The sequence below is a fragment of the Ochotona curzoniae genome, unplaced genomic scaffold (genome assembly GCF_017591425.1).
Source record: "Ochotona curzoniae isolate NIBS_2020 unplaced genomic scaffold, NIBS_Ocur_1.0 contig_291, whole genome shotgun sequence".
Taxonomy (NCBI): Eukaryota; Metazoa; Chordata; class Mammalia; order Lagomorpha; family Ochotonidae; genus Ochotona; species Ochotona curzoniae.
The window spans coordinates 14,873,839-14,886,280 of NW_024465649.1; the positions used below are offsets into that span (position 1 = coordinate 14,873,839).

A 12,442-nucleotide genomic window follows, 5' to 3' on the forward strand; every position below is an offset into this window, starting at 1 on the left:
AATCTGTTTTTCAAATAAATAAACACATCTTTATAGCTACTTATGCAGACACAAATAAAATGATATACAGTGGTATAATTAAAGTGATAATTTCCAATACTGCTATAACATAGATAAATCTTGAAATCATACTAAGTAGAACAGATGGGCTAGAGCCAAATTGTAGAATAGCATGTTAAACCTTTTCTTAAGATTCATTTTATGTCAATTGGAAAGGCATATTTACAGATAGTTGACACAGAGAGGAAGATCCTCTGTCTGCTGGTTCATTCCCAAAGTGGCTGCAATAGCCAGAGCTAAGCCAATCCAGAGCCAGGAGCCAATTTTCTTTCAGGTCTTCCCTGTAGATGCAGGGTCCATGCAGCCGTCCTCAACTGCTTTCCCAAGCCACAGGCAGGAAGCTTGATGGGAAGTGGAGCAGCTGGGACATGAACTGGTGCCCATATGGAATCACTGATGCATGCAAAGTGAGGATTTAGCCACTGAGTTATCATGCCAGACCCTTAAACTTCCCTTTTGACAATGGCATTCCATAAGGGCACTGGTTCAAATCCTGGCTACTCCACTTCCAATCCAGCTACTAATAATGTGCCTGCAAAAGCAGCAGAAAACGGTCTAAGTGCTTGGACATGTGTACCACGGGAAAGAGAGAAGTTCCAGGCTCCTGACTTGAATGTGGCCCAGACACAACCATTGTAGTCCTTTGGAGAATGAACCAGTGGTTGGAAAACTGTCTCTTCCTCCCTTTGTAACTCTTTTGAACAACAACAAAAAGACATCAGCCACAGAAGGCCTGTATTACTATGAATCCACTTCTGTGAAATGTTCAGAATAGATAAACCAATAAAGACAGGAAATGAATTTATGCTTGTCAGGAATGTGAGTAAAATGGGGAGCGGTAACAGCTGTAGAATTTCTTGTGTGATAATGAAGATTCTAAAATTAATTGGTAATAGTTGTATAGCTCTTTGAAGATAATTAAGAAAGTTACATTTTATACTTTACTCAGGTGACCAAGAACAGGTCTTCAGTCCAGTAGTTGAAGATCCATATCTCATATTGAGGTACTTGAACTCAGACCCAGCTCCACTTCCAACCCCAACTTCCTGCTCATGTGTAACCTGGAAGCAGCAGGTGATGGCTCAAGTGCTTGGGCCTTGATACCTGCATAGGAGACGCAGATAGCCAGTGCTGCTGGCTTCCTGTTCAACCCAGGCCCAACCCTGCTATACTGAAGGAATGAACCAGGAGTTACAAGGTCTCTGTCTCACTGCCTCCCAAGTTTTTTTTTTTTAAATTGGACAAAAGACATAAGAGACGATATCTAAAAGGCTAACAAGCATACATAAGCATTCTCAGTCATGGCACTCACTGGAGAAATGCAAATTAAAATCACTGTGTCAGTCTGTATCCCAGAATCCCTTGTGAGGGCTGCTTCATTTCCTGACTGCTCCACATTCCATCCAGTTTCCTGATAATATGCCTGGGAAAAGCAGTAGAAGATGGCTCAAGTACCTTGGCTCCTGCCATCCATGTAGTAAACCCAGATGAAGCTCCTGGCTCTGTTACAGCCATCTCAAGAGTGAAGCAGCAGACAGACGACCTCTGACCTTCCTTCTCTCTGTAACTCTAAATAATCTTTTGATATAAAAAATACATAAATACTGAAATATAATATTCACATATCAGAATGCCAAAAGTAAAACAGATATATGACTCTGGACATGTATTAACAACATGGGGACAGAGTTTAACAATATGTTCTATATATTTGAAAACTTCAAAATAGCTTTTTTTTAAAAAAATAAGACATTTCACAGGTAGAAATATTGAGGAGGAAAGAAGAGAGAGAGAAATCTTCCATCCGTTGTTTTACTCAACTGGCAGCAACAGCCAGAGTTGGGCTAGACCAAAACTAAGAGCTATTAAAGTTTCATTCACTGTCTCCCATGTTGAGTGTAGTGACCCAAGTTCACAGGCCATTTTCTGCTGCTTTCCCAAGCACATCATCAGAGAACAAACGGGAAGTGGAACAGCACCTATTTGGGATGCTGGCAAAGGCAGGTAACAGGCAGCATCTTAACCTGCTATGTCACAATGACAGCACTGAAAGTAGAGTTTAAATGTTTTTACCACAAGATAAATGGTAAGTATGTGAAATGTAGGATTTGCTAAATGACTTGATTTTGGTAATTCAGTGTTTGTAATTCCAGCTGCTCCACTTCCCATCCAGCTCCCTGCCTGTGGTCTGGGAAAGCAGCAGAGGATGTCCCACAGTCTTGGGACCCTGCACCCATGTGGGAGACCCAGAAGAAGCTCCTGGCTTCGGCTTTGAATCGGCTTAGCTCCAGCTGTTGTGGCCACTTGGGGAGTGAACCAGCAGACAGAAGCTCTTTCTCTCTGCATCTCCTCACTGTATATCTACGTTTCTAATAAAAATTTTCATAAAAAATTCTTGACTATAAACTGTTTCATATACATTGTTTCATATACATGTACATATATTAATCATGTCTACTTAACCAAAATGTCTACTCCTTCAGAGAACTAGAATTCAGTTCTCCTTTCCCTCTGGTGTCTAACACACATCCGCTGATATAGATGAAACTAGGAATCAAGCATCCATTTATTATCCTTAAGGTCTTGATATTTAGTTTATGGTAAACTGCTGTTTAAATTGTTTTACAAAATTACATGTAATTTTAACTGGTTCAATTGGTTATAAAAGTCTCACACACTTCTCAAAGTCATCCAACTTCGTTGAGTTTTCAGAAAATTTTAATAATTTTAGAAACATATTGGGAAGGTTGCTTTCTCCATTCCCACACTCACATCCCTTAGTTACATTACTGGAGGCTCTCTAGATTAATAATTATTCACCAGACCCCTGGGAGCATGCTCCAGGTTGACTATTTAATTACAAGGTAGATATATGCATTCATATTATTTATCTTGAAGTATTCTTAGTCAAAACAAAAACTTGAGGATTAAAAACATACCATAAAGCCAAGCTGAATATAAAAATCAGTATGTCAAGTAGATTCTAAGAAATGATTCACATTACTTGTTTTGCTTCACTTTTCACTCTCAGAAATCTCTTCCTCAGATTCTTCACATTTACTCTGATGATTTACACATTTACACCACCTTACACTTTCATTTAGATCATTCTTGCCACCTGAATAGTAACCCAGACTTACAGGTTACTGGTTAAGGACTCAGCTTCTTTTTTAAAGCGAACAATACCATTTTTATTTCCTATACTTTTGAATGTGTGTGCACAGAAACCAAGTGAGTGAAAAATTATTAGACTGCATAGGTGACTGTAATACAAAACAGAAAAAACAACTAGTATCCAAGTATTAGATTCTGCATAGACTTCCAGCTAAAGACACTAAAAGATTCAATCTTTTGATTTTTAATTTTATTCACTTACTGAAAAGGCACATTCACAGAGAGAAGGAGAAAGATCTTCTATCTGGGCCCAGCACGGTAGCTTAGTGGGTCAAGTCCTCGCCTTGCATGCTCTGAGATCCCACGAGCGCCAGTTCATAATCTGGCTGCTCCACTTCCCTTCCAGCTCAGTTCCAGCTGATGCGTACGCTTGGGGTGAGAACCAGCAAATGGAAGATGTTTCTCCGTCTCTCCTTCTCTCTGTAAATCTGACTTTCCAATAAAAATAACCCCCAAAAATTAAAAAAAAAAAAATCTTTCATCCACTGGTTCACTGCTTAAATGGTTCATCAGCTGATCCAAAGTCAGGAACCAGGAGCTTCTTCCAGGTCTCCCACAGAGGTGTAGGGTCCCAAGGCCTTGAGCTATCCTCTACTGCTTTTCTAGGCCATAAGCAGGCAGCTAGATGCAGTGGACTGAAGGGACATGAGCAGGTGCCCTATGCAGTTTGGCCACTTTCAGCTGGGGATTAGCCAATAAGCAATCACACCAGCCCCAGGACTCAATGCCCATTTCTTTCCATTTTTAATGTTTTAAAGTATACATAACAAATGCACAATCTTACCCATTTTTACATGTAGTGTAAAGTGGTATAAAACACATTCAAAGGCCAGCTTTGTAGTTCAGGGATTAAGCTGCCAGCTGGTGTCCCATTGGGACACAGGCTTGCTCCTGTGCCCACAGCTGCTCCTTTTCCAATCCAGATCCCTGCTAATGCCCCTGGAAAAGCAGAAGATGGCTCAAGAACTTGGGCACTAGCCACTCACAAGGAGACCCAAATGAAGCTCCTGGCTTCGCCCTGGCCCAGCTGTGGTCATTGCTGCTGAATAAGGAATAATCCAGTGGATGCAGTTCTTGCTCTGGATTGTCTCTCTGTCACTCTGCCCTTTAAGCAAATAAACAATCCACAGAAAATTTTTAAAGGGGTTGTCACTGTGGCAGGGCAGGTAAGGCTGTAGCTTGTGACACCTTCGCCCCTCCCTCGCCCAGGGGTGCTACAGCACAGGGGTTTGTTAAGCTGATGATTCCAATCAAACTTCCTGATAAGCAGCAGCAGATGGTCCAAGTGCTTGGGCCCCTCCCACCCACTTGGGAGACCCAGATAAAGTTCTAGATTCCCAGCTCAGCCCTGTCCATTACAACCATCTGGGAAATGGACCAGTAAATGGAAGATCAGTTTCTTTTTCTCTCTGTAGCTCTGGCTTTCAAATAAATAAATCTTTAAAAAGGTGTTTTGTTTATTTATTTGTTAAGAAAAAAAAAAAACCACAATGGGCCCAGTGAAATGGACCAGTGGCTAAATCCTCGCCTTGCAAGCACCAGGATCCCATATCTGTGCTGGTTCGTGTCCCAACTGCTCCACTTCCTGTCTGGCTCCCTGCTTGTGGCCTGGGAAAGCAGTAGAGGATGGCCCAAAGCCTTGGAACCCTGCATTGGTGTGGCAGACCTGGAAGAGGCTCCTGGCTTCAGAGTGGCTCAACTCTGGCTGCTGTGGCCACTTGGGGAGTGAGCCAGCGGATGGAGGATCTTTCTCTGTCTCTCCTTCCCTCTGTAGATCTGACTTTCCAATAAAAATAAATAAGCTTTTACCAACAACCAAAAGCTACATTTACAATGCTGTACAACTATTACCACTACCCATCTCCAAGACCTTCATCCTGTGAAAACTTTATACCCACTAAACAATAATTATTTAAAATCTATTGTAGTATTGAAGCATAATAAAAAAATACGCAACATTTCTAATTCTGATTGTAGCTGTAATCATCCTTGACATTCTGTTTGTTTTTAGAATTTACGTGAGGTAATAGTAAAGAAAGATGACTAAGTACATGCCACAAGCTAAAAGCCGTGCATAGCGTACAGCAGCCATTCTGTGGTAATTTTCCTACTAATGAGAAATCAAACAAAACATATTAGGCATTGTCAAAAGATCCCATTCTACCACAATGAAACTGTTAAAGACTGAAATTTCACAACAGAAGTTTCTACTAAGTCTTATACTTTTAAAATATTTTAAGAAAATCAAGTTCTCAAATCATACGTACCAAGTAACTCAGCCCATATCTTCTCACATTACCCTATAATTAGCTCTAGAATAAAACTGACACAGACTGTCCTACACTTAAAGGAGCACACAGCCTTAAATTCAGTGGATAGCCTTAAAGGACATACAGAACAGATTAGCACCGTGTAATTCTTACATATGTTGCAAATAATTGTTGCTTAATTATAAAAGGACAACTAAGCAATTAGACCTCCACAGAACACAAAATTAAATCTAAACAAAAAAGAAGGAAAGAGATTAACTTTCTCAAAGCTCATTCATTTTATCAATTAAAAACAAGAAGCCAGGAGGGCCAGAACTATGGAACAGTGCGTTAAGCCGCGACTTGACATTAGCATCTCATACTGGGATACAGGTTTGAGTCCTGGCTGTTCTGCTTCCAACCTAGCTCTCCGCTAAAGGGCCTGAAAAGAAATTGGGACACATGAATGAAGTTCAGAGTAGCTTTAGTCTGGCCCAGCCTTGGCTACTGTGGCCTTTGGGGAGTGACCCAGCACTCCCTTTCTGTTGCTCTGCCTTTTAAATAATTTAAATAAGAGTCCAAATACTAACACACAGCATTCATGGAAACAACCGGGGAGAACCCAGCAGTCGAAGCTTCCTAGTTTCACAGCAAAATGCAATACCTGATTTTCACATTTACTTCAGAATTGTGCCAGTTATGATAGTCATAGCTGTCCAAAGATGAGTCAGACTTGGATTCTAACTAAGGAAACATGACACTGTCACAAATGATCAGAACTGGAAGGTTAAAGTGTCCAAGGAAGGTAAACAAGGTGCTAGGTGAGTTCAGATTAACAAAATTTACCTTGGGAAGATAAGAATTCTTGTATTCACTACAATTCATGAGAAACAGTGATGATTAAAAGAGCATTCAGGGGGCCTGGCAGCATGGCCAAGCGGCTAAAGCCTTAGCGGCTAAAATCCTCGCACCGGGATCCCATATGGGCGCCGGTTCTAATCCCGGCAGCTCCACTTCCCATCCAGCTCCCTGCTTGTGGCCTGGGAAAGCAGTCGAGAACAGCCCAAAGCCTTGGGACTCTGCACCCGTGTGGGAGACTGGAAGAGGCTCTTGGCTCCTGGCTTCGGATCGGCGCAGCACCGGCCGTTGTGCTCACTTGGGGAGTGAATCATTGAACAGAAGATCTTCCTCTCTGTCTCTCCCCCTCTCTGTTTGCCTGACTTTGTAATAAAAATAAATAAATCTTTTTTAAAAAGAGAGCATTCTGGGCAATAGGGATAAAATAAGCAAAGGCAGATAAAGGGAAATACATGAATTACACATAGGATATAGGAAACTTCAATCTGACTGGATAAAGGAGAATACAAGGCAACAGTTAGAAAAATAACAAGACTCAGATCATAATTTTGAATGCTGAGAGATCTGCAGGGATTAGCCTTAAAGAGTCATTAAGAAGTGAGGAATCTGGGGCCCGGCGCAATAGCGTAGTGGTTAAAGTCCTCGCCTTCAACGCACCAGGATCCCATATGGACTCCGGTTCTAATTCCAGCAGCGCTGCTTCCCATCCAGCTGCCTGTTTGCGGCCTGGGAATGCAGTGGGAGACCTAGAAGAGGCTCCTGGCTTCGGATTGGCTCAGCTCCAGCCGTTGTGGTCACTTGGGGAGTGAGGCTCTTCCTGTCTTTCCTCCTCTCTGTATATCTGCCTTTCCAATAAAAATAAATAAATGTTATAAAAAAAAAAAGCAGCAAGGGATATGATCTGGGACAGAATTCATCTAGCAGCACAGAGTGAACTGAATGGGACAGAGGAGACATCATTTATTATTCTGAAAACTAATGAGGGCCTCAATTATGATGTTGAGAGCATGGAGGAAAGCACAATTCTAAGTCAGTATCTTCAATCTGTTAGGACGTCATACTACTCCACTGAGGGTTTTTTTTTTTAAAGTTGAATGTTTTATTTTCATTGAGGAAATTATGTTCTGGAAAAACAAATTGAGACTTTTTTTAATGATTTTTTTTTTCAACTGGAAAATCAAATTTAGAAGCCAGGAGCCAAGAGCCTCTTCCAGGTTTCCCACACGGGTGCAGGGTCCCAAGGCTTTGGGCAGTTCTTGATTGCTTTGCCAAGCCACAAGTAGGGAGTTGGATGGGAAGTGGAGCTGCCGGGATTAGAACCGGCACCCATATGGGATCCCGGCGTGTTCAAGGCAAGGACTGTAGCCACTAGACTATCACGCCAGGACCATCATTAATTAATCAATATTATAATCTTAATAATAGGTCCAGAACAACAGCTTAACTGCCTCATCTCCCTCCCCCCACAAGGGCCAGGATCCCATATGGGCACAGGTTCCTGTTCTGGGTACTCCACTTTCCTTCCAGCTCCCTGCTTGTGGCTGGGAAAGCAGTAGAGAATGACCGAAACCATAATTTTCATTAAAAAAAAAAGAACCTCTTCAATATGTGAAAATAACTTCCTAAGATTTCAGGAGAAACATTAATACAATATTTACAGCTCTGAACACTTAAAAACAATTTTTAATGGGCAGGTAACTTTCATTGTGTTCTTAGGCTAGAACAAGTCTTAAAAAGGACTTTGAGGAAACTTATCTAGTCATGGTGAGAAACATGAAAAACGTTTTATCCGTAAAGAAAGTTCCTCAAAGTACAATCTGACAAACTCTCCTTCCTTTTTCACATTTTACATCTAAATAGCATATCCAGAGGTCCATCTGACTCCAAAACCAGTACTATGTTATTTTCTTCTGATTTTAAAAGCTCTAAAGTATTAGTCCAATAGTATTTAAGACGGGGGAAGAATGGAAAATCTTCAATATACTATATAGCTGCTACAAAACTGAGAAAATCCTATCTACACCTACACTGAAAAACTAAAATTATTTGTTGTTTAAGTCTATCAAGTTCCTTTAACAGAATGTTGCCCTCGGAATTAGCATATCACAGGGTTCTGAAAGTGCTAATCAGGATACTTGAAGCTGTTCATTCACATAAATCTCTCTGGCTGCCTACTGGGTCCCTTCCTCTGACAGAACTTCATTCCTCAGCCTTTCATGCCTTAACCTCCCTCTCCCTGCACTGCCAACAAGACAATCTTCCCACTTTTATGCATTCAGAAAGAAGTGGGTACACCTGGACCAGTACAGTTGGCATGGTGGGTGAAGCCTGCCTATGACAACAGCTGTGCATAGAGGCACAAGTTCAAGTCAGCTGCTCCACTTTAGATCCAGCTCCCTGCTGGTGACCTGGGAAGGCAGAGGAAGATGGCCCAAGTACATGGATCCCTGCCACTCACGTGAGAGACTTGGAAGAAGTTCTTGGCCTCAGCCTGGTCCAGTTCCAGCCACTGAGGCCATCTGGGGAGTGAACCAGTAGATGCATGATTCACTCTTTCCTCCACGCTGGCTCTAATTATTTTAAATGAATAAATCTTAACAAAAAAACTGGGTAATTGTGCTAAATTCATTTCTACCCTGTCCTTCAAGAAAAACACTGATCTCTTCATTGCCAATATTTTTAAGAATAGGGATTAAGCACATCATTATAAAACAAATAACTTCAGGTGATAAAAACCAGGGTTAAAAAAACCCTAAATAATTTTTAAAAACCCTAAATAAATAATTTCCACTTAATATTACTAGAATTTGATGTTTCAGGTTAGACTAGGAATATACACAGTTTTTGGGGTTTTTTTTGGAAAAAATTTGTTTAAAGATTTATTTTATTTATTTCTTTTATTGTAAAGTCAGATATACAGAGAGGAGGAAAGACACAGAGGAAGATCTTCCACCTGATGATTTTACTCCCCAAGTAACTGCAACAGCCGGTTCTGCGCTGATCTGAAGCCAGAAGCCAGAAGCCAGGAGCCTCTTCTGGGTCTCCAACGTGGGTGCGGGGTCCCAAGGCTTTGGGCCTGCCCGACTGCTTTCCCAGGCCACAAGCAGGCCGTTGGGATTAGAACCAGCACCGCTGGGATTAGAACCGTATGGGATCCCGGTGTAAGGCAAGGACTTTACCACTAGGCTACTGTGCAGGGTCCCCTACACATAATTCTAAGATGTTGAATTGCAATTGCCTCAAAATAGATATTGCACAGAACTTTTAAGCAAATATGACAGCAAAACTGTCAGATTCCAATAGGAAACAATTAGATCCTACTTTGCAGAGCTCCTGGCATGTGTACACTGTACAACTTAAACACAAAATGACTGCACATGCTTATTTGTGTAATAAGCTATTTCTTTTTAAATATCTCATTGTATTAGAACTAAAGCAATGAACCAATATTCCCACAGCCTAGTATTTTAATCATAAATTGTTCCTTGAAAAAAGTTACTTTTTGAACTGGAAATATTGTAAATTACTTACCTTCAATTAATGTTTGAGATTGCCTGAAATAACTGTTCTAAACTATTCTTTAGGTGGGCAATTTTAAGTATTTTTGCTTCATCTTTCAAGTAATTATTTCTTCCAATTGATAGTAAATTTTGTATCAGTATCTGGGTCATTTACTTCAGAAAAGGGCAACCACAAAAACAGCCACTGTCAAAGATACCACATTTCCAAAAACCTGTGCATGATACCAAAAAGTCCTCATCACCACCCAGCCTCTGGAAAGCGCAAATGCACTTCCCATAATCCTAAACTTATCCTAAGATTAAACTATCTTTTTAAGACAGTAACAAATCAAAGATAATTCAATTTGCTTAGGAAAGGATTAGGGACCACAGGGGGACAATGAAATAAAAATTTTTATCTCTAAAAAAATAAGCACCTTTGTCATACAGTCTATAGGAGGTGGGGGAAGAAACAGGGAAAGAAGAAGAGTTTACCGGCTTCAAAGATACCTGGACCAACATCTAACTTGATCCCTGGGACAACTAGGAGGAGCTGGCGTGTAAATGGAGATCACAGGAAACTGGAAACGCAGTCCCTACTTTCATGCAACTTCGAGAGGCAGAGAGCAGCTCAGCATGCGACAGACATCCACCTGAACAAAGATTTACCACTAAAGTATCACGGGCCCTGCAAGTTCAGTCCCTTGGATGTAGACAAGAGATTCAGGGGAAGAGAGAAGGAAGCCGCACAACTTCAGATCCCAGAGCTGCGTCCTTAAGGCGGATTAGGTGTCCACCTGGCTGACCTGAGGGGGAAGGGAGACTGCAACTGGAGCAAAGGCAGAGGTGAGAAGGGCCAACATCGGGTGGTCTGGAACACAGAATGCCAGAGATGTCATGAAGGTCTTGGGATGGCACAATGAAGACTGAACCCGCAGGGCTTTAGTCAGAAAATCAGCATGTATGTGATCAGGTTTCTCTGCTGTGATGAGAGACTCGCTGACACAGGTATGAGAAAAGAAAACACTAGATAATGAGGTCACCACATGAAACAACAAAGGAGTTTTTAGTTTTAAAAAACTATACCACCCTTCGGGAAGAAAACACCGAGGACTATCACTCCGGGGGGCGGGGAGTCAAAGATGTTTTCACTCAGTATTTAAAACTGAGAAGCAGAGGAAAACTTTCCCCAAGTATTATGGATTCTAACATCTGCCAGGTCACACTTCCTCACTAATTCTTGAACCCAACTGAGGCTGAGGATGGCACCAAAAGCAAGGAAACCTATTTAGGAGAGTCTCGGATACACAAGGAACCCAAGAAGTCCGAAGTCAGGTAAAAGGCTTTCAAAGTTCAAGATAATCAACTTTTTATTAAGTCAGCACATTTAAAAGATATGTCATAGGGGTGGGGCAAAGGAGGAGGGAGTAAAACTACGTGCGTGTATAAACAAATGTATAATAGTCGCTGCGACTAAGATCATCACTTGCAGAAACGAACACCTACCAGATCCTATTAACAAAGACGGGGTGTGGGGGGGGTGATCACATGAAAACATAAACGGGCTGGGTGGGGGCAGCCACTTCTCCCCAACCCATAATCCAGCTGGCAATGCGATAAGCAAATCATACGATGCAGACATAAAGACAGGAAAACAACTGTCACTCCCAAACTTCCACAAGTGAACCCCTCCTCCCAAGATGCTGGTTAAGGGAACAGGGTCACATATCCTAACCCCAGAACTCAAGGACAGGGGAGCACCCGGCTCCGCGTACCCGAGCGGGAGGTGAAGCAACATCCCTGTTCTCGAACGAGGAGCAGAAGCCCTCAGCGGGTCACGCTCGCCCGGCAGGCCTCGCGAGGCCAAGGGGCAGACACAGCCGCGAACCCCCCACCCCCCAATCTCGGCCCGATTGCCCCTAGCACTCGCGCCCCTCCTTCCCCAACACACACACCCTCCCCTACCTGATATGGCGGCGGCGGCTCCTGATCCGGCTCCGTCCCCTCGCCAAAGCTGGCCCGGTCCGACTGAGACTCGTGAAGCAGAGAGATGTCATCCGAGGTGGGGGATTTGAGGCAGTTCCCCATCTTCCGGGGCGGGTGTGTGTGATCTTGGGGGGGTTCGCAGGAGGTTGGGGGTGGAGAAGGAAAAGAGCAGTAAGTAGCGGGGGGTCGTTCGCAAGCTGCGCGGGTCGAGGGCCAAGGCCCGGAACTCAGGCGGCGGCAGCTCCCCCGCCCCCCGGCACCGCCGAGGGGCCGCTCATGCCAGCCCCCGGGGGTGGGGGCTCAGGGCCGGGCCGCGGGCTCGGCTGGGGTCGCGCCGGGGGCCTCCGACCGAGCCGCGCCGCGGGGGGGGGCGGGGAGACCAGACACTTCCCCACCCCGCCCCCCCGCGGGGCGGCGGCGGCGGCGGCCACGGGGCTGCCGAGCTTAATCCAGGTCAGGAGCGGGGGGCGCGGCCGTCGCGGCTGCCTCAGCTGCTGCCTCAGCTGCTGCTGCTGCTGCTGCTGCTGCCCCCGCCGACAACCGCGCCGCGGACGCGGGCCTCATCCTACTCCGCCTCAGCGCGGCGGCGGCGGTGTCTAGAAGGAGGCCGGCGGG

General features: G+C 43.7%; 1 protein-coding gene across 1 annotated transcript in view; it reads right to left on the reverse strand.

Annotated features, from left to right (window-relative positions):
* RNF11 (ring finger protein 11) overlaps window positions 1-12,074 on the reverse strand; it is a 29,255-nt gene extending 17,181 nt beyond the window's left edge. The window contains exon 1 of the mRNA XM_040978565.1: window positions 11,807-12,074. Coding sequence (XP_040834499.1) covers window positions 11,807-11,929 — 123 coding nt within the window. The 5' untranslated portion in view covers window positions 11,930-12,074. The remainder of the gene's footprint in view (window positions 1-11,806) is intronic.
* Between the last annotated feature and the right edge of the window lie 368 nt (window positions 12,075-12,442).